Here is a 21,288-nt window from a genome sequence, read left to right on the forward strand (position 1 = left end):
CTGTAATGATGTGACCAAGATATTTTGTACTTTTAGCCACACATACTGTTTGCCCAGACAGGCGAAAGTTTGGGAATCTGAGCTCCCCATCTTCCTTAGCTCTGCAGATTAAGACCATGCTCTTCTTAGCATTATACTTGATGTTAAAATCTAACCCATAGTTCGAACATATATTTAAAAGCTGTTGGAATCCACTGCTACAGGGGGAAATGATGCTAAGGTCATCTGCATACATGAAGTGATTAATTAAAGTATCACCCATCATACAGCCTGTCTTACATTCTCCCAGCTGCTTGGATAGACCATCCATATATAAGTTAAAGAGGGCGGGGCTTAAAATCCCCCCCTGACGGACGCCATTACCCACACGAAAGGGGGTGGATAATGTGCTCCCCCATCTAACTTGCATTTGCTGGTTTGCATACCAGTAGACTAGGATGCGAATTAGCCAGTTAGGTACACCCCTAAGTTTGAGCTTATTGAAAAGCTTATAATGGTGGATGAGATCAAAGGCTCGAGAAGCATCAATGAAACCCACAATCATACTGGAACCTTGACTTCTGTATGTCTCCACTGCCTCTTTCAGAGCGTAGATACATTGGTCGGTACTGTGTTTAGGCTTAAAGCCAAACTGATTATCTGTAGTGGTTATATATACACTTAAATGGTCAAGAAGAAGTCTTTCTAAGACTTTAGACAATATACTTGCGAGAGCTATTGGTCTGTAATTATCAATGCTTCCAACTTTACCTGCTTTGTCTTTTATTACCGGGACCAGCACAACAGACAGCAGGGAGTCTGGAAGGGTACCATGAGTCAGCAGCCCAGAGAAGCAGATAGACAGCAGTACTGCATATCTGGGCCCAGCTAGCTTTAAATGCTCTGCTGTTAAAGTGTCCAAGCCACTGGATTTTCCATCAGCAAGTTTCCCTATGGCATTAAAAACCTCCTGGGTGTTGAAAAAGACATTGTTTTCTTCTTCAATTATGCCTACTTCATAAGGCTGTCCTTTGACACAATTGAAAAGTGTTGCATAATGCTGCCTCCAGAGGTCGGCGATGTCTACAGGATTTGTTACCCCCTCTACATTGCATGGGAGAGGTGCTTGGGCCCTATTAATAGATTTGACCCCTTTCCAGAAGTTAGTGTTGTCATTGTTAAGAAGATTTTCAGCCATAGAGTGGGCACTTAGTGCCTGCTCTTGTTTGTTTATATATCTTATTGCATATTTATACTTAGCATTTGTTTTTTTCTTGTGTTCAAGGGCAGGTCCCTGTCTGGGCCTCCCTGCTGTTACCCAGGCCTTATGGGCTTTATTGGCTTCTTCATGGTGGCCAGCTACGAATTGATTCCACCCAGGCCTAGTGTGCTTGGCCTTCCTATTACGGGTGAATAAAGACCTGCTAGCGTCCTGTAGGGCTCGCACTATTTCATTATACAACACACACAAGTTTTCACCATGGGAGGAGTCAACACAATTTACATTTGTGCAACATATGGCATTCATAGGCATATTCACTTTACACAATAGTTCATTAGAGTAGAATGAGTATTTGAGGATATCATCTTCAGTTACTTTGCTCCAATTTATTTTTGCCTCTCTGTTCTCATTATTCTTAGCAAGTGTGGGGACATTGTTCACATTTAAAACCATAATAATTGGGATGTGGTCAGATGTGGCTAATCCATAACAGATCTCCATACATTCAATTGAGGCATGAGCATCCACAGTTGAGACAACGTGATCTAGCCAAGAGGTGGTGTTCCATGCTTCACTAACGTAAGTAAAGCTCGAGTCTGGCAGAAGCTGCTTGCTAGATATTACTAGGTTGGCATCGTTAACAAAAGTACTCATGTGATTAGCAAATAGAGATTTTTTGTCTGTCAAGTCAGCATTGTAGTCTCCCAAAACATAAATGCATGAGGAGTTATTTTCTTCAATAAATGATACAATAAATGCAAGTCTGCTCACAAACTCATCAACATGTTCATAAGATTCATATGGTGTATATATATTGAGAATAATAAAATTCTTTCCATCACAGTTGAACTCAAGACCTATTGCCCAGTCAACATTTAAGCGTATAACTTTAACCATTGAGTCATATTTTATATTCCATAGGATGGCGACCCCCCCAGCAATCCTACCTCTGAGTATTCTCGTGCTAAGGTCGGTGGTTGACTCTCCAGCACCATGGAATTCTGAATGCAAGGTGTTCAGGCCATCCAAGTCCTGCTTGGCCAGCCAAGTCTCTTGAATGCACAAGAAATCGCAGTCTTCAAGCAGTGAATCAACCACCAGCCGCCTCGCTTTGTCGGCTGCAGTTTGCCCTACTCGTAGGCCCCGAGTGTTGTAGGATACAATCTTCATTATGCACCAGTGTTATTCCCGTCAGGGCTGGTGGTCGCCACGTTGTCCCCCGGCAGGGCTTGCAGCTCTCCTACTCCTGGGAGCGATGACTCCCCTCCGCGCCGGGAAGGGATCCTCTCTGGTAGTCTCTCCACCACCGCCGCTCCTCTTGGTCGTCGAGGCTCGAAATATTGCCTGACCACTGATCCAGCAGGCCAGAACTGGGGGTCATACATATCTTTCCAATCATTCCATTCTGCAGTAATACAGAACGAGCTGAACCTGCTGTAAGGTGTTTCGATTTTTCTGCACTTCACTTCTCTGTTCATCTTAACTTGTAAAAAGTCACGGAGTGTGTCAGCATCTAAATCCAGCGTGAATTTCGTGGCGAATACTCTGACCACCTTTGTATTCACCGTGGACAGTTTGTCGTTGTTAATCACCGCCGTCCCAGTGATGCCGGCTTTTTTCCGTGGATGTTTGGCTGCGTGGTTCCCAGCTGAGCTCTCTAGGGCTGCCGTCCGAGTATATTTGGCTGCGCGGTGACCAGAACTCCCAGGGGCTGCTGTTCGTTTAAGTCCACGCTTCGCCACTGTGCTCCAGCTGCGGGTCTCCGTCGTGCCTGGGGCCGTTTCACTGCCATGAGCGGGGGACACGCCAGGGGGTCCAGAGTCAGACAACGCTGACCACATCCTTCCTCCCTTCGGGGTTTTTCGGGCAGGGTGGAGCAATACCTGCTGCCCATCCGCCGTCACACCAGCTGTTGCCGAGCTGAGGCTCTGTTCCGACCCGCTGTTTGTGGCGTCTTCAGTCTCAGATGTAAGAGTAGCATGCGCCACCTGGTTAGCAGCATTAGCCGGGTTAGCAGCCACGGAGGAGCTGACACCACCCCCCGCAGCAGCAGTAGCTGTGTTTTCCACCGCCACCAGTCGCTGGTTAATGGAGCCTGTGGCCTCCAGCAGCACCTCACAAGCTGTTGCCTGCGACGTGAGCGAACTTTTTAGGAGTTCAATGTCGGCATTAATCTGCAACATTCTCCCAAGTAGGGCAGACACATCCACATGTTTGAATGAGATGGGTGGAAGTTCATCAATGAAGTGGGACACAAATCGTGGTCCAGACTCACTGCTTTTCTCCTTAAACACGGCCAGGCACATTTTGATGTATAGCTCGTCTTTTTTCTCTCCTCGGTGGGAAGACCAGCGTTTTGAGTCAGGGAACAACGTCGCCATTACTTCCTTGGAGGCTTCAATTCTCTGTGAGCTGAAGCTTGTCTTAACCAGCTTGATGATGTTGTCTTGGTCAAGCGTTCTTGATTTAATCAATAAGAAGTTTAGAAGCTCATCTTCAACAATGGTATCACCATCTGTGGTATGATATATAGTAGGTTTGATTCGGGCAAACGCTCCCGCATCACACCGACGCTGCTCACCGTCGGCCATTTTGTAGAGAGCCGACGCCCTGCCTACTGTAATACTGTAAAAGATACATCAGATTGCAAAACACATTACAGAACAACCTGTAAATTAGGGCTGTTCGATTAATCGATTTTAAATCGTAATCGCGATTATGTAATTAGAACGATGTTAAAATGTGAAAATCGTAAAATCGATTTTTCACTTTTTTTTTTTTTTTTTTTTTTTTTTTTTAACCTTGTCTGCACACATATTAATGATTGATACCATATTAATGATTGATGGAAATACCTCTCAATACCTGCGACAAGTTTTCACTTAAAGCCCAATGGGGCAAATGTTCAATAAAAAAACTGCATATTTGAAATAATTTCTTTGCCTTTTGTCAATTCACAAAATAATCGTAATCGTAATCGAAAATCGGATTTTGAGAGAAAAAAATCGAGATTTTATTTTTGGGCAAAATCGAACGGTAAATTTTACAATTTTAAACTGTAATCCTTTACAAAATAACATTATACAATTTACGTACAAAACTGGTCAATTCAACATCCATTTTCAGCGAAATTAGCATGACTATACCTCCATTAAAGCTATTTTCTCCTGTACGAATTACGTGCAGCCATTGCTTATTTTACATCTAATCCCATTAGATTTCACTGGAAAACATCAAAATAGAGGCATTATTAATCGGTAAAAGCCTCATTATAAGACAGTAATTTAACTGAATTTTTCCGCTTATTTTATTAAAAGATTGTGTGTTGTGTAATATATATTTTGTAGTATTAATAGCAGTGTTTTGTTGTGAAATCATTGAATTCTTTGAGTAATTCAGTCTTCATTAAATGAGTTATTACCAGTTAGACAGACAAACTCTGACACAATGTCAACAAAGATTTTCATCTGTAACATTTACGGTCCTTCACCGTTGCTATTTCACAGTTTTTTACGGTAATTTCTACGGGCTTTTCTTACAGTGTACCGACACTAGGGATGGGCGGTATGGACTAAAAAATGTATCACGATAATTTCTAGCATTTATCCCGATAACGATAAAAATTACGATAAAAAAATACCAATTCAACTCCATCTTTTTTCCTTCCTTCCTTCCTTCCTTCCTTCCTTCCTTCCTTCCTTCCTTCCTTCCTTCCTTCCTTCCTTCCTTCCTTCCTTCCTTCCTTCCTTCCTTCCTTCTTCCCTCCTGCTCTCTCCTTCCTTCCTTCCTTCCTTCCTTCCTTCCTTCCTTCCTTCCTTCCTTCCTTCCTTCCTTCACGTACGTTGTGCGTGGATTTAACACAGAACCATAAATCAGTTTTACACAAAAACATCATCAACAGGAATTTATCGTTTTTACCACGAGATGATAAATTCTTACCGTGGGGAATTTTTTTGACGGTTTATCGTGAATGGTAAAATATCGCCCATTCCTAACCGACACACTCACTTACTCACTCACACACACATGCACACATGCACACACGAGCGGTTAGTCATGTTTGAAGTACGAGTAGTTTTACCCTGCAGATCACTCGGGGGGGAAGAGGCTGTGACTGGAAGTTGGTGTCAAACATTTAACCATCCAGTGAATGTGTCTTGGATGTTAGTCAATGTTCACGTGTGCTGGAGCGTAAAACGTCGGACATGGGAGAGAAACAAGTTGTTTCCAAAGCGCTTTTGTTTGGGAGGAGAAAGACATGAAAAACATAACGATATCTGAGCTCACAATGAAGTAAAGTTAGAAGTTTGAGAAGGCTTGGGAAGCTGAAATGAGGTGCAGATGGTTAATTTAACCAGGAATTTGCAAGGAGATGTGTTCTCCTCCAGTGGATTTCAGACTCTGTTCCTACAGTTTCACAATGGATTGGGAGTGTTATAGAACTCATCCCTTTAGAAGCTTTTAGCTTCTGGCTCAAGGACAAACCATTCATGTTTTTTCACATCTCGGACCCTTTTCTGGAATATATTAGGGACAACAGGCCTGACATTGAAAGATACATTTCTAGGTTCTGATAATGTATGTAACACGCTGTTACCATGATATCATGATTGATTACCCCTTCTGTCTTGGTTATTACTTATTTATTGACTTGTTACTTATCTTATTCATATTTACTTATTTTTTTGTAGGTTCGCCATTTAGCTCTTTAAGTTTTATCCCCCCCTTTTTTCTCTCTCTCTTTTTTCTCCCTTTCATTTCATTATTATTATTTTTTTTTTATTTTTTTTTAATATATATATATATATATATATATATATATATATATATATATATATATATATATATATATATATATATATATCATTTTTTTATTTATTTTTTTTTTATTTACGTTTATTTTTTGTTACTTTTCTACTTTGATTTGTCTGTGTGGAGAGTGTGTTCCATGTTTTGGGTGGTGTTTAAAAGAGCATATTTCTGTAATGTCATTTAATTCATGACAGTCTGACCCTTTGAAATCAATAAATATACTTTATAAAAAGAAAAAATCAACATGGAATTACACGTAAACACACTTTGCACATTTTCATAACTTTCTCTATTTGTCAAGGCATGGAAACGGCGCTGGTTTGTGCTGCGAAGTGGACGCCTGAGTGGAGAACCAGATGTCCTGGAGTACTACAAGAACCCCCAATCCCGTCGGCCAATCAGGACCATCAACCTGAATCTGTGCGAACAGGTAAAACAAATGAAGAACCGTGACAGGATCCTGGACGACAGCTGAGAACACAAACACTTCTTGATGGACCTTTGACTTTCTCAGGTGGACGCTGGGCTTTCATTCACTAAGAAGGAGCTGGAGAGCAGCTTTGTTTTTGACCTGAAAACGGAGGAGAGGACCTGGTACCTGGTGGCAGAGTCCGAGGAGGACATGAACCGCTGGGTGACGTCCATCTGCCTGCTGTGTGGCTTCAACCCCACAGACGACGGTAGGGCAAAGACAAGTCCAGACGGGTCAAAACTACTCCATGTATCAGGCTTGCTTTCCATTTGAAATGGTAAAGTGTGTGCGTGTGTTGTGGCCAGAGGTGGGTAGAGTAGCCAAAAATTGTACTCAAGTAAAAGTACTGTTACTTCAGAATAATATGACTCAAGTAGAAGTAAAAGTAGTCATCCAAATAATTACTTGAGTAAAAGTAAAAAAGTACTTGGTGAAAAAACTACTCAAGTACTGAGTAACTGTTGAGAAACGTCTGATTTATTTTTTTAACACAACCATTCAAACAGACAAAAGTACAAAATAATCATCCTCAGGCAAATTAAATCAATAAAATTATAAAATAAATTAATAAAAAATAAAAAATAGCTTAAATTAAAATAATCTTAAAGGTATTGTGACATAATTTTTAACATGCTTTTAACACTATTAAAAGTCTTGGCCAATATCCCTCAAATGTGTCTAAAAGGGTGTAACAAGAAAAACTTCACTCCAGTACTCCATGCCTGGCTTGGAGATGACGGTGTTTTTTGCGACGTGAAAAACGCTTCCTTTTCCCCCTTTCCTGTCAATCATTGCCCCGCTCCTCCTCCCAACCTCCTCCAACACAACTGCTACACACTTCTGCCGTCTCCACACACACGCGCGCACACCGAACCACAAACACCCACACACACAGCCCAGACAGGGCGACTACAGCCCGGGGAAGAAGTCCGTGACCAGAGGACTCGACTGGAAGGCAGCACCGTAGCTCCCCGCAAGCAATACGCTAACAGCGCTGTCGGCAAAGAGTTAAGCCGGGAGCGACAGGCGAAGCATGCACGGAAAAGCAGCACGGCAAAGCAGTCCACCGAAAACAATCACAAAAATAAAGGCATGCGAAGCAGCAGTGTCCCCTTATCTTAAGTCCAGTCAGTGGCCGCGGGTCGTTTTAGCAGTTGTCCTCCGGTGATGAGAACAGAGGGGGCTCTAAACAGCTCCGTGTTAAGCCTGATTTATGGTTCCGCGTTAAATCGACGCAGAGCCTACGCCGTAGGGTTCAGCGTACGGTGCGCGTCGCCGCGTAACCCTACGCCGTAGGCTCTGCGTCGGTGTAACGCGGAACCATAAATCAGCCTTTATGGTGCGCTGGAGAGGAGAGGAGACAGGGAGCTGGGTGGAGGGGGCGGTGATTTAGCGGGGCGTGACGTCACGGCCCGCCACCAAACCAGATGCGCCATTTTTGCATAATTATGCGGAAAATCCCAGAAAGCACACAATACACTGAATGTTAAAAGTTCGATTTTTTTGGGTGTAATTGATGTCAAGACACCCAACAAAACACAAAAAATAAAAAATAAATTGTTTTTCATGTCACAATACCTTTAAAGTAAATTCAAGTATTTAATAAATAATAAAATAATAACACAATAAATAAAATAAATTACGCACAAGTAGCACAAAATTTCAAGGCTTTGTACTTTCTTTTTTAACCAGGCAGAACTAGAACAAGCCCATGAACTCATAGAAACTGTGTGTGTGTTTGAGTCTGTGTAAATGTGACAAAACATGCAAAAACTAACATTTTTCCCAAGAATCATTCAGTGATGTCATGAGATTGACGCATACGCGGATAAAAGGGATAAAAGAAAATTAACGAGCTCAATGTAGCCTAATGTAGCGGAGTAAGAGGAACACTTTCTTCTTCACAAATCTACTCAAGTAAAAGTAAAAAGTATAGTGATTCAAAACTACTCCTAAAAGTACAACATTTCCCAAAACTTACTCAAGTAAATGTAATGGAGTAAATGGAACTCGCTCTGGTTGTGGTTGAGTCAGTGTGAAAATTGTAGGAGGGCGTGCAAAGAAATGATGGACAAAAATGATGGTGTCAGTGACACCATGCATGACAACGCTGCAGTGTACAGTTTGTATCAGCCTCCCAGTGGCCCATAATCTGGGCGGGTTCCTAAACTCGGCCACATATCCATCAGACACAACCCAATGGCTTATTTTCTTTGGGCCTTTGGGCCACGTCCATATCCAGTGTCAACACATGCTTATGATAAAATGTTCACATTTAGCTCATAGAACACATCCCAAAAGCTTGGCTAGAGCCAGTTCATGAACTTCAGCACACGCCTGGCCCACGTCACTTCTGTACACTGCAAAAACTCAAAACCTTACCAGGAATATTTGTCTTATTTCTAGTTAAAATGTCTAATTTTAGTCAAAAAATCTCATTACACTTAAAACAAGAGTCAGCACCAGAAAAATAACTTGTTATTTGACAATTTTCCCCTGTTTCAAGTAAATTTTCACTTGAAATCAGTAGAAAAATTCGGCCAGTGGGACAAGATTTATCTTCTCATTACAAGCAAAGAAATCTTGTTCCACTGGCAGATTTTTCTACTTATTTTAAGTGAAAATCTACTTGAAACAGGTGAAAATTGTTGTTTTTTTCCAGTGATGAGTCTTGTTTTAAGTATAATGGGATTTTTTTTTTAACTAAAAATGAGACATTTTAACTAGAAATAAGACAAATATTCTTGTTAAGATTTTGAGTTTTTGCAGTGTAAATGAACCACTAAGTGCCAAAAGCAGCTCAGAATAAGCCCAAATTCATCTGGTACGAAGAAAATGAATAAAGTGAGCAATACTAGGTCAAGACCTTTTTTGCTGATAAATACAAAAGCCAAGAAAATATGTGGAATTATCTGGTTTTCTACGTAGTCAACAAGTAAATACATAAATGTTCTCAAACACATAATATGCATTTAACACTGGCGCCTTGAATTTGTGAGTTAAGTAGCTCTAACGAGAACTTCTAATCCTCTAACCTCATTCAGAGAAGGATTTATACTTTGTTTAGGTGTTGTTATAAATTATAAGTTTAGGTTTTGCTGAGGCTAATTACTTTATAAAGGAAGCAAACTGTTTCACTGAAACTACTCAAAATCATCACAGCCAACTATTTACTCCAGACATACTTATTTTGCTTGAAATCAGTCGTTAACATTTTTCTTAATTGCTCAGTAAATGTTTTCCTCTCTAAATAAAAGTAATTTGACCTCTGATTTGTGAATCCTTTTTATTTATCAGGTCCAGAAAGACCATCAAATTCCAGATCTGCTTCCATCACATCTGTTACCAGTGCCGGTGGTACCTCCTCCGTCTCCGTGGTAACCGGGTCAGTCCCACCCCCGTACGATGCAGTGAGCGTTCAACATCTGGGCCACGACTACGGCACGGAGGACGATTACCTTTGGTTATCAAACTGCCAGAGTCACATCAGGTAAACGATAACGACAATTCTTTTAAAATTAAGAGAATTCCGTGTTAAGATTTAATCTGTTTCCAATCCCACGTTAATTTCAATACACTGTTACAAATATTGTGCTTGATCTACTTAAAAAAAATAAGTCAACTTTTTGCATGAGATTATTATGCAGATCAAGAAAGATTAGTATTTGTATAAATTACTTAATTTTATGTATGTGAATAATACATTTTGCAAGTACAGTCAACTTAATTGTTTACTTAATTGTTTTATTTATCAAAATAAAGTTGACTTTAAAAAGAAAAAAAAGAAAAAGAGAGAAAAAAGGGAAAAAAAGAAAATAAAATTTAAAAAAATTAAAAAATAAAGTTGAGTAGTAGTTTATACAAAGACTAGTCTTTCTTGATCTACCGTACATAAAAATCTCATGCAAAAAAGTCGCTTTCATTTTTTTTAAAGTAGATCAGGCAGATCAAGTAGATCACGATATTTTTTACTGTGGTGTTCTACTTAAACAAATAAAGCATGTTTCATCTAAACGTTGGTCAATCTGTCCAATAGATTAAAATTGTTAAGGGAAAATAAAGAAATACAACAAGATCATTGCTTGTTGTTGTGTGTAAATGAAAAGATTGCCTGGGATTACAGAAATACTGCTTGTTAAGGAAAAAATGCACAATGTCTTAAGTTCAAAACTAGATGTATTCATGTAAAGCAACAAACTTCATTTTTAATTGTTAATATCACAGATTTAAATATGTTATATTTACATGCGCTTAAATTAATTTTTTTCAGTGTAACTGAAATATAATCACAAAAGTCAAATAAATAAAACTGTAAATCTTTGAAATACACAGAGACTCATGTAGGATTTGTAGTAGATGACCTGTTACATCCTGTTTCAATTCCCAGGTTGGTATGAAACCAAGTGTAACCAACTCTCAGGCTAAGTAATACTTAGAGATACTATGGAAAACCCCAAATCTACAACTCAAAGTTAGCATGTTACAGTAAATGTCAGTGTTAATAACGGTGAAGTTAGAGAAAGACTAACCCGGCTGAACTTGTTCAGAAAGTATCCTAAAAGGAACATGGTAGCACTGTAAAGTATGACTTGTTTTCCTTTTTTCTCTCTCCTTCCAGCTCCAGGCTTCCTTCAGATTCTTCCACCTCTCTTGAAACCGACTACAATGACAACCCGTATCCTCTTCCCTCTGCTACTTCCTCTTCTTCTTCCTCTTCCTCATCCCCTTCCCTCCCCGCCAACAGCCTCCATTCTGCGTCTTCCTCCGGCTTTAAAACGGCCCATTGGACATTAACCGCGATGACGAGCCCTCTCAGCCATTCCCTGGACGCAAGCATGACCCCCGACTCCCAAAAAAGGTCTGGGAGACCTCGATGTCATCCCTCTCCGCATCCCAGGAAGCACTCTTTAGATTTCCACCTGCGTCCCGTGGCCATACTTCTCAGTGATGACGCACACTCGAGCATGCACCCGGGTGTGCCGTCCTACACCACCAGTGGTTACCAGGTGCCCCGTCCAGCATCCACCCCGCAACCGCTCCCGTACCGTCGGTCCTCTACGCCGAGTGTGGACTCCCTAACCCAGGCAGAACTCCACACCGTTATCCCGGCTCCTCCTCCCCCTCGCCCACCCAAGCCCCCTGCCACTGCAGCCCATGGAGAGTTCCCTACCCTGGGCACGGTACCCGCTACGCTGCCCCGCACCAACTCTGGTCCACTGCTGGATGGAGGGGGGTATCCGTCAAGGAGCAACACTGCCCTTACCCTCGGACGCATGCAGACTAGTAAGACAACAACATTTTGTCCTTTCTTTCGTATTTTCTCTTTGTGGAAAATGTACTTGTATGTTTTCCTGTTCAGAGTCAGACATTGAAACTATTTTAAGGGAGCTTTTACACCTGTCCCGTTTGAGCAGTTGTTCCAGAACAGGGAGTGTTTCCCCCTAAAGGTTGGTTGTTGATGTGAACACAGCAATCGCTCTCGGATGCGGGACAAAACAAACGAGCCGAGATCTCCTAGGAGAGGTGGTCTCGGCTCGATTCCATTCCAGACCTGGAGCGGTTTGTTTTTTTTATTTGTAGTGAGAACATAATCCACACAGCAACCGATACAACTCCATTCATGTGTATGTGCGACCGCGGCGCAAGGAGAAGAGTCGGCACAGCCTCTACCACCTTCTCTCCTATTGGACGTGCCGAGATGTTGTCCCAGTGCCGCACGGTGAAATTAATCAATGTTCAATTCGCCGAGGTCGCTCTGCGCCGCGGTAGCACATAAATGAATGGGAAAGCCGGCGGCGGTCGCCGCTTTGCGCCCTCTCTGTAAAAGGGGCTTGTTGTTTTTCCCGGGGTGCAGAAGAGGAAACTCCTTCCGCGCTCATTTCTGACCAATGAGAGAACAGTTGGTTCGCGCATGGCATTTGTTATCAGCTTTGAACCGCTACAGACGGTTGCCTTGTGAACACAAACCCCACAAACAAAAACGAAACCACTATCGATTTAGCCCCTGAATCGGAACAAAACAAACGGGCCACAGGTGTGAAAGCACCCTTAGATAAATGAACATTGGCACTCCGAAGCCACCCATTAGTTTAGTTTGTGTCAGAGAGTCTATAGAGTCAAACTTTAACTCACTATTAAACTGTATTCCTGAATCATTGTCAGATGCAGATAAACCACATGAAGGGATGTTTATAAACCCAACCACAAGATTTTCTAAGACTTTCTAAAACTGTGCCTAACCCTAACAGGGTTCATGCCTAAGCCAAACAAATGAAACTAAGACTGAATGAACACAAGAAGGCGGAAAATCCAAATGGTTCTGAATTTACTCTTTCTACTCTCTCTTTAAATCTTTCCTACTGTCCCCCTAATGGGCAACTTTGCTTGCTTTTAATTAAACCCCTTATGATTGTGTTTGTTGTTGGCATTTGTCTTATCGCCTCATAAATTAAAACAGGTTTAAAGGTTGCCTTTTTATAAAGTCTGTGATTAAATATCACTCCACTTAGGAAACAGCATGTAACAAAACTTTACAATTACATGAATATTGGTTAATATCTAGCTAGACTCGGAGCTGGTAAAACTGGCCAACATGGATCATCACATCTCTTTGAAACTGGTCTGAAAATGAGAATCAAGGTGTTCTTTTTGTTGTTGCATGTGAGAAAAATCATGCAATAACCTTAAAACATGGGTCTGTGCACAGCAGTTTATTTAGTTATTTAGTTCACGTGTTGATTTTAAGCTGAATGCACTCTTTGCTGCATTTGTCCTTTCACTGATTCAAGACAGAGAAAATAGCTTCTAAATATTCCATGCAGCAGCATTATTAAAGTTTTATTGCTGAAAACAGCTTTCCGCTGGTGCTGCACAACCTGCAGGACGGCAACCACTTTGGACTACTCAGTTATTGGATATAAATCTTGTATAAACGACTCTGAAAACCACATCTGGTCATTGTCATTCACCTGATCAACATCTGTCTTTTTGTCAGTGTCTTTTTAAAACCCAACTGATAAATCTGAATCTTTCCAATTCTGAGCAAGTCCCATATTTGCATTATTGATCAGCAAGCATCACATGCTAACTTCTCAAATTCAAACTGACCAGTCACACAACAATGTCAAACTGGCAGAGATGCTGATGGAAAATAGCTTTTCCTACCAGCTGTGATCAGCAGTATTTTAAACTTACTCAATAAAACATGATGTAATACTATACATAGTAGAGCGGCTGCATCATCAGGGGGGAAAACATGCTGGTGAGTTTAATCTTGGTTTTTCCAGAGGAGAACTGAGCATCACAGTTAAGAAGCTTTACGGTGCTAAAGAGGCCATGCTCTTGGTTTAAATCTTCTCAGCTGAAACAAAACCTCTGCTTGTTTCTACTGTAATTTATTGGGCATTAAACTCACTAATGAGAGGAGAACTTTACCCCAGTTGCACAAAGACGATTTCTCAGCTGGAAGTCTACTTTGGCATGCTTAGTAAATGTGTAGAAAAGTAAACAGTTAACAGGATGTTGGAGTTTTCTTTGTTCTTTACATGTTCAGACCTGATGTTTCATTGCAGAGGTGGTTGCTCAACGCTGCTTGTCTGCTCATCAGCTTGCAGATCTGGTCAAGCTCTGTTACAATTGTGTCAAAAAATCTTGCTTAAATTAGGCCTTGGTATGAAGAGGGCTCCGAGCTTCATGTAGTTTTCTCTCTGTGCTGTCTTTCAGGTTGTGAGTCTATTTTCATCCCTACATCGCTGTCTGACCGAGCAAGCATGTTTGAGTTCAGTGACAGCTTCAACAGTTACTTTGTAAGTTAAAAGGCATCCCTGCATCCCTGTACATGATCCCCTTTGTAAACTTTTGTTCTATGGCTTTCTTACATGAGTTCTTTGTTTTTCCTGCTATCCTTCTTTCAAAGTTTAATAAAGGCATGGTACCTCTGCGCGGTGTTTGTGCTGAAGATGATGATGTTGAGGAAAACTACGTTCCTATGAGCGCTGCTACAACTGAGCCACCAGTCGGATCAAAGTGAGTCAGAAAATACTTTTCTCCATTGCAAAGCTGTTTCTCTTTTTATGATTACAGTTAACCCTTGTACTGTCTTTGGGTCAAAATGACCTAATTCTCCTGTTCCTTCTTTCCTCCTGCTCTCTCCTTCCTTCTCCCTTCCTCTTTTCTCCCCTCCTTCCTTCCTTCCTTCCTTCTTTTTTCCTTTCCTTCCTTCTTTCCTCCCTTCCTTCCTTCCTTCCTTCCTTCTTCCCTTCCTTTTTTCTCCCTTCCTTCCTTCCTTCCTTCTTCCCTTCCTTTTTTCTCCCTTCCTTCCTTCCTTCCTTCCTTCCTTCCTTCCTTCCTTCCTTCCTTCCTTCCTTCCTTCCTTCCTTCCTTCCTTCCTTCCTTCCTTCCTTCCTTCCTTCCTTCCTTCCTTCCTTCCTTCCTTCCTTCCTTCCTTCCTTCCTTCCGCTCTTTCCTTCCTTCTTCCCTTCCTCTTTTCTCCCTTCCTTCCTTCTTTCCTTGTTTTCTCCCTTCCTTCCCTCTTTTTTCATTCCTCCTTCCTTCCTTCCTTCCTTCCTTCCTTCCTTCCTTCCTTCCTTCCTTCCTTTCATACTTCCTACCTTCCTTCCTCCTGCTCTCTCCTTCCTTCTTCCCTTCCTCTTTTCTCCCTTCATTCCTTCTTTCCTTCCTTCCTTCCTTCCTTCCTTCCTTTTTCCCTTCCTTCCTTCCTTCCTTCCTTCCTTCCTTCCTTCCTTCCTTCCTTCCTTCCTTCCTTCCTTCCTTCCTTCCTTCCTTCCTTCCTTCCTTCCTTCCTTTTTCCCTTCCTTCCTTCCTTCCTTCCTTCCTTCCTTCCTTCCTTCCTTCCTTCCTTCCTTCCTTCCTTCCTTCCTTCCTTCCTTCCTTCCTTCCTTCCTTCCTTCCTCCCTCCCTTCTTCTCTTCCTCCTTCCTTGACCCGAAGACAGCACAAGGGTTAATGTGACAGGGTTTGAGGTTGTGGTGCAAACAAAAAAAGGCCTTTATTTCCCATAAAGCGCTGCACATGAAGGAATCAAAAGAAAATGCAAAAAGGCCTTCACTAGAAAAATAGAGAAAACTCCAAAAAAACAAGTGGGTAGACAGACAAGCAGATTCATCAGCAGGGAGAATGAAAGGCAAGATGAGGGGCTGACCTTAGACTACATAAAACAATGGACACGGCATTCCGTCACGTGACCCGTTGGTTTCTGAAGACCCGTTTTGAAGCCTGTTTTTCTTCATATGGGGTGCCGCCATGTTGCTCAGCAAGCCGACCGGAACAGGCCCCAAAGTTAGCATTGCTCCCAACCCCACCCAAAATATCTGCAGAGCTGCTTTTGACTTGAAAGCGAAATCAAAAATGACCATTCCGTTTAGCCAATGGTTGCTTCACTAAGCGCAGGAGCATGACAATTACTGATGAAGAAGGGATAACGGCTCGCCATTGACTGAGCCAACTGTGCAACAATCTTGTTAGAACTAAATGTATTGCTTGATATAAATTCTCCTAACATGATGCAAAAATATTCACCCTGATCGCAGTTCTTAATGATATAGGGCAAAATGTTTTTTTTTGAACCAGCCTGTAAATATGTTCATTTGTGCTCTAAAGAGATGGGAGTCAGTGGAGACTCGCTTTTGGTGCCGGCCTCTATCAGTCAGTCGAGGAACTGCAAGAACTGCAGAATCGAGACGGTTAGCGCTTGGGGCTGACAAGACACAGGTGCCAACAATCAGAATTATAGGAAGTCAAGAAGAAATTAAAGCTGCAAGCAATGATGAACGGGCCCTCGCACCGTTGTGCACGTTCAGGCTGCAGTGGAAGCTTTTATGACTTGCATGTAGATTCTTCAGGCCTGGACATTTAGTGGATGACACCAGCCACGACTCTCTATATCAAACCATTCAAAAGTTATGGCAGAAAATAGGAACTATCAGATATCGACCAATCAGAAGAAGGGGCGGGGCTAATTCCTGCCAATGAAGGTAAAGTACTCAAAACCGAGTCAGATGACACCACTCATGACTCTCTATATCAAACCATTCAAAAGTTATGGCAGAAAGTAGGAACTATCAAATATGGACCAATCAGATGAAGGGGGGGCGTGCTTTTTGGCGTCTATCGTCGCCATGGTAACGCTTTTGACTGAGAAAAGTAATGCGCGTCATCGCAGGATGGAGACGCGCATTGATGTATAACACACCTGGGTGCACGTTACGGTTCGGGCCGCATTAATGGCCGAAGACATGGCATAAATTGTGCCAAAATTACACGATTCATTCAAAATATCCGACTTCCTGTTCGGTTTCGTCCATGGTGCCAAGAGACTTTTCTTTCAGTTGTGACATGATACAGGTGTGTACCGATTTTCGTGCATGTACGTCAAACCGTATTGTGGGGCTTGAGGCACAAGTTTTCTAGGGGGCGCTGTTGAGCCATTTTGCCACACCCATTAATGTAAACCATCAAATATAACATTTTTTGCCAGGCCTGGCTTGCGTGCAAAATTTGGTGACATTTGGGGCACGTTTAGGGGGAAAAAAGGCCCTAATTTTGTCGGAAAAAGAAAGAAAGAAGAAGGAAAATTCCTACAGATACAATAGGGCCTTCGCACTGTAAGTGCTCGGGCCCTAATAAACACACAAGGACACATATTTTCAAAACAAAACAGGAAACAGGTCACAAATACAAGACCAAAACTAAAGAACCAAGTAAAACACAAGAAATGAAACCTAAAACCCCACGGAAAACCCCAAACCATGGCATAGTTCTCTAAATTTCATTGAATGTGGCGCAATATTACCTTTTTTTTTTTAGCTCAGAAGGCTAAATTACAGTTTTCAGTTTCGACAAGTAGATGTGGCTTTTAACTTTCACACTTGTTTGTATCTAGACTCTATTGAGCTAAGTAAGACTGGTTACTTAGACAATCAACCAATTGCCAACAACTTAGCTCGAAACATCTGAGCTATTTGACAAATTCCAGTCCCTGATCAATAGGTTATGTGAGTATATCAAGTGTAGCCCTAGAATGGTTTAAGTCTTACCTTAAGGACAGGAGTTTTGCTGTCTCTCTTGGGGGGGTTTCTCTTGGATCCCTTACCCGTGACCTGTGGTGTCCCTCAGGGATCAATGCTGGGGCCGATATTATTTACTCTGTACATGCTACCTTTAGGACTCATCATCTTTTAGAACAGTTTTAATATCACATATCACTTCTATGCCGACGACATTCAGCTCCTCTTCTCATTTAAGAAAACTGAGATATCTAATCTTCCTGGACTTTTAAATTGTTTTGCAGCGATAAAGCTCTGGATGGCTGATAACTTACTCCAGCTAAATCCTGATAAGACTGACGTTCTAATCCTAGCTCCTGAAAACCTGGTTTCTAAAATAATGCAGTATCTTGGACCCTAATCATCTTCACTCTGTTCTGCTGTGAGAAGTTTCTGTCATTCAACACACACATAAAATCACTGATAAAATCATGTTTTTCCACCTTCAAAACATTAGCAAACTAAAGGGCTGTGGTCTCTCTCTGGGATGGTTTCAGACTGGGGAGGGGTCGGGGACGTCAGCAGCAACACAGCAGGCATCCACGCAGGCATGTGGAAGCAGCAGCGGGATGACCAGAGGGGGATGGGGGACTGCAGGCAGGTGGAAGCAGCAGCGTGATGACCGGAGGGGGGGAGGGGGGGCGGTACCGCAGGCAAGCACGCAGCTCCCGAAGCTCCGGCCTGCAAACATGCACAAAAGAGAAAAAAAAAGAGAAAAAAGGGGGCCAGCACAAGAAACTACAGGAACAATGGACAAAAATGATTTTTGCAGGAAGAATGTATGTGCCTGAATTACATACGCAGTTCCTTCTTCTCCGGTCCCAGGGTCCCTCCCAGTGCTCCAGCCGACCCATCCACCCAGGTCCAAGACTGCAACTACGTTCCCATGACCCCTCTGGCTCCTTCCCTTCCCACTCACCCCAACCAAGCCACGAGCGAGCTGGCGTTGTTGGGGAGACAAGTGCCTCCACCTGCTCACATGGGATTTCGTAACGCCCCCATGACACCAATTACACCCCTGACTCCACCTCTCCAGAGGAACTTCATGAACAAGACGATGGGAAGTGAGGTTGAAGCCATGCCGCCTCCAATCCACCGCAACCTGAAACCACAACGGAAAGGTTAGTGGGTCCCTTTGCGGATGCGAGGGATTTGCCTGAACGGCAACATTAGAAACCTCATAGGCAGGTCACAGGGAGGGATCACCGTAGATTTTAATCCTCTCAGGCCACGTTTACACATAGCGGGGTATTTACAAAAACTGATATTTCCCCCTCTACGTTTTGAAAAACCTCTTCATTTACACGAACCTGCATAAATAGCTGTTAAGGTGCTATGAGCATCCAAACCTGCAGGGGGCAGTGTAACGAGAAGATAAAGTCATGCTAGCCAATCAGAATCCTGGAAAAAAATGTCAACTAATGGCACGAGTAACTTCCAGTTACTTCCAAGATGAACTAGAGTCTTTCGTTTGGAGTGACAGAGAAGTGGAGTTACTTCTAAGTGTGACTTTAGAATATAAAAGTGAGAAGATTTAAACCAAGAGCATATAAAATTGACAGTGGCCAAACAAATTGTAAACACAGGTCGCACACTTGACGCTGGTGATGTTTCTGTTGCATAATGTGACGTTCTGAAGCCTAAATCTCCGTTTTCCTCCGTTTACAAGCAAATGTGAAAACTGAGTTTTTGCAAATCTCCAATTTGGCCGGAGTTTTCAGAAATGATCGTTTTTGGTGACTTTGAGCTTCATTTTCGTGTAAACGAACGGCCAAAACGCATGAAAACACCACCGTTTTTGCTACGTGGAAACGGGGCATAAAGTGTACATAAAAAATATTTTTACCTGTAAAAGTCCAACCTTTCTGCTTTTTGATGTTACACTTTTCTTCAGGGGTTTCTGCCAATCAGACTGCGGAGAAAAATGATGCCCCGACTGGTGGAGAGACGCCGCACAAAATTAAAGGTACAAACCGTAACTTGAATGAGCATTACCGCCGACAGATTGTCATTACTTATGAAAAAAAAAGACAGATACAAGTTATATTTATCATTATTATTTAATGAAATGATAATGAAAAAATCAGGGATGTAAAGAAAAAGCACTCATCATAAAAAATGTATGTTTTGTAACAGGCATTAAAATTTAGCAGTACTATAATACAAAGCTCATTCTTGACAAAGGAACAACAAACAAAAACCTCAGCTTTCAGTAATCCACACGTGGGCTAACATGAGAGGAAGAATTTTGTAACATCTTAATCCTTCCCTCCTTTACTGAAAACAAAACCATAAAAGCAAGACATTTCTTTGCTGATTCATGCACTAATATAACGAGTGTACACTGTACACTTTTTTTTCCACACAATATCTTTATTTGAGTTTTATAGCAGCACAAGAATAATCACAGTACAAACAATCATGACATGTATAGCCTAGCCATGGCCGTATGTCATTTCTTATAGATTAGCTGCCAAATATAGCAAAAACACAGCTTAAAACAAAACAATCACAGATTATGAACACAATGCAATGGATTTTGAAATAATAGTAATGATAATGATAAGCTACGGACTTAAAAGTAACAGAAAAAAAAGAATATATATATATATATATATATATATATATATATATATATATATATATATATATATAAGGATAATAATAATTTGGAAATTGCCATACCCACAGTTAGTCATCAGTTTGGTTTTCTGTTAAGTCTGAGTTCTTGACATATTCAATAAAGGGCTTCCATGTACCTTCAAATGCTGTTTGGCTTTCAGAATATAAGTAATTCTTTCCAACGGTAGGCTTGATAACATTTGTTTTAACCATTGACTGGTACTTGGTTGATGGGTTCTTTTCCATAGTAGTGCAATACATTTGTTGGCATTTAACAAGCTTAGATCTATAAGTGCTTTTTCATATTTACTGAAGTTATGTTTCTCTGGATAAAGGCCCAGCAGGAACATACAGTACACTTTTAATTTACTTGACTAAAGAAGGGAGGTGCGTCTACATTTAGATGTCTCGCTGGGAATCAAAGAAACGTGGCTGCAGGAACATATCTGGAGCTCAAACACTCGGAAGGCTCGCGTCGACAGAAACTGCAGACGAGGCGCTGAGAGAAGTGGAGGAAGGTCTTGTTAACGGATGCTGAAATCCTGAGCATGTGGACTTTTAGCGTTGAGTTTCATGCACATTGTCTATCCTGGGTTCTCCAGTTTGACCAAAACTGCAGCTGATGTTGAGGTGCAATCATCAGGATCTTTGGAGGTTTTAATGTAGCCCCTCACTCTCTGCTGAAAATACAACATTTCAAGTTTGTCAAATGTCTAATTTCTTAGTAATTTGTACAACAAATGTATGGTTTCATTTTGGGATGTACTGGACTATCTCAGAAAATTAGAATAATGCGATAAAGTCCTTTATTTTCTGTAATGCAAAAATGTCATACATTCTGGATTCATTACAAATCAACTGAAATATTGCAAAACTCTTATTTTTTTAATATTGTTGATCATGGCTTACAGTTTAAGAAAACTCAAATATCCTATCTCAAAAAATTAGAATATTCTGGGAATCTTAATCTTAAACTGTAAACCATAATCAGGAATATTTAAATAATAAAAGGCTTGCAATATTTCAGTTGATTTGTAATGAATCCAGAATGTATGACATTTTTGTTTTCTTAATTGCATTACAGAAAATAAAGAACTTTATCACAATATTCTAATTTTC

General features: G+C 41.4%; 1 protein-coding gene across 4 annotated transcripts in view; it reads left to right on the forward strand.

Moving 5' to 3' along the window:
- Nucleotides 1-21,288, forward strand: part of LOC133420600 (GRB2-associated-binding protein 1-like) — a 41,373-nt gene that overhangs the window by 11,853 nt on the left and 8,232 nt on the right. For 2 of the 4 annotated variants that reach the window (XM_061710324.1, XM_061710325.1), the window contains exons 2-9: nucleotides 6,315-6,443; nucleotides 6,528-6,693; nucleotides 9,783-9,975; nucleotides 11,104-11,768; nucleotides 14,208-14,290; nucleotides 14,401-14,510; nucleotides 18,373-18,668; nucleotides 19,442-19,513. In XM_061710324.1, the coding sequence (XP_061566308.1) occupies nucleotides 6,315-6,443; nucleotides 6,528-6,693; nucleotides 9,783-9,975; nucleotides 11,104-11,768; nucleotides 14,208-14,290; nucleotides 14,401-14,510; nucleotides 18,373-18,668; nucleotides 19,442-19,513 (1,714 nt within the window). The remainder of the gene's footprint in view (nucleotides 1-6,314; nucleotides 6,444-6,527; nucleotides 6,694-9,782; nucleotides 9,976-11,103; nucleotides 11,769-14,207; nucleotides 14,291-14,400; nucleotides 14,511-18,372; nucleotides 18,669-19,441; nucleotides 19,514-21,288) is intronic. The other 2 variants (XM_061710326.1, XM_061710327.1) reach the window with 1 other exon arrangement.

Source organism: Cololabis saira, chromosome 20, assembly GCF_033807715.1.
Source record: "Cololabis saira isolate AMF1-May2022 chromosome 20, fColSai1.1, whole genome shotgun sequence".
Classification (NCBI taxonomy): Eukaryota; Metazoa; Chordata; class Actinopteri; order Beloniformes; family Belonidae; genus Cololabis; species Cololabis saira.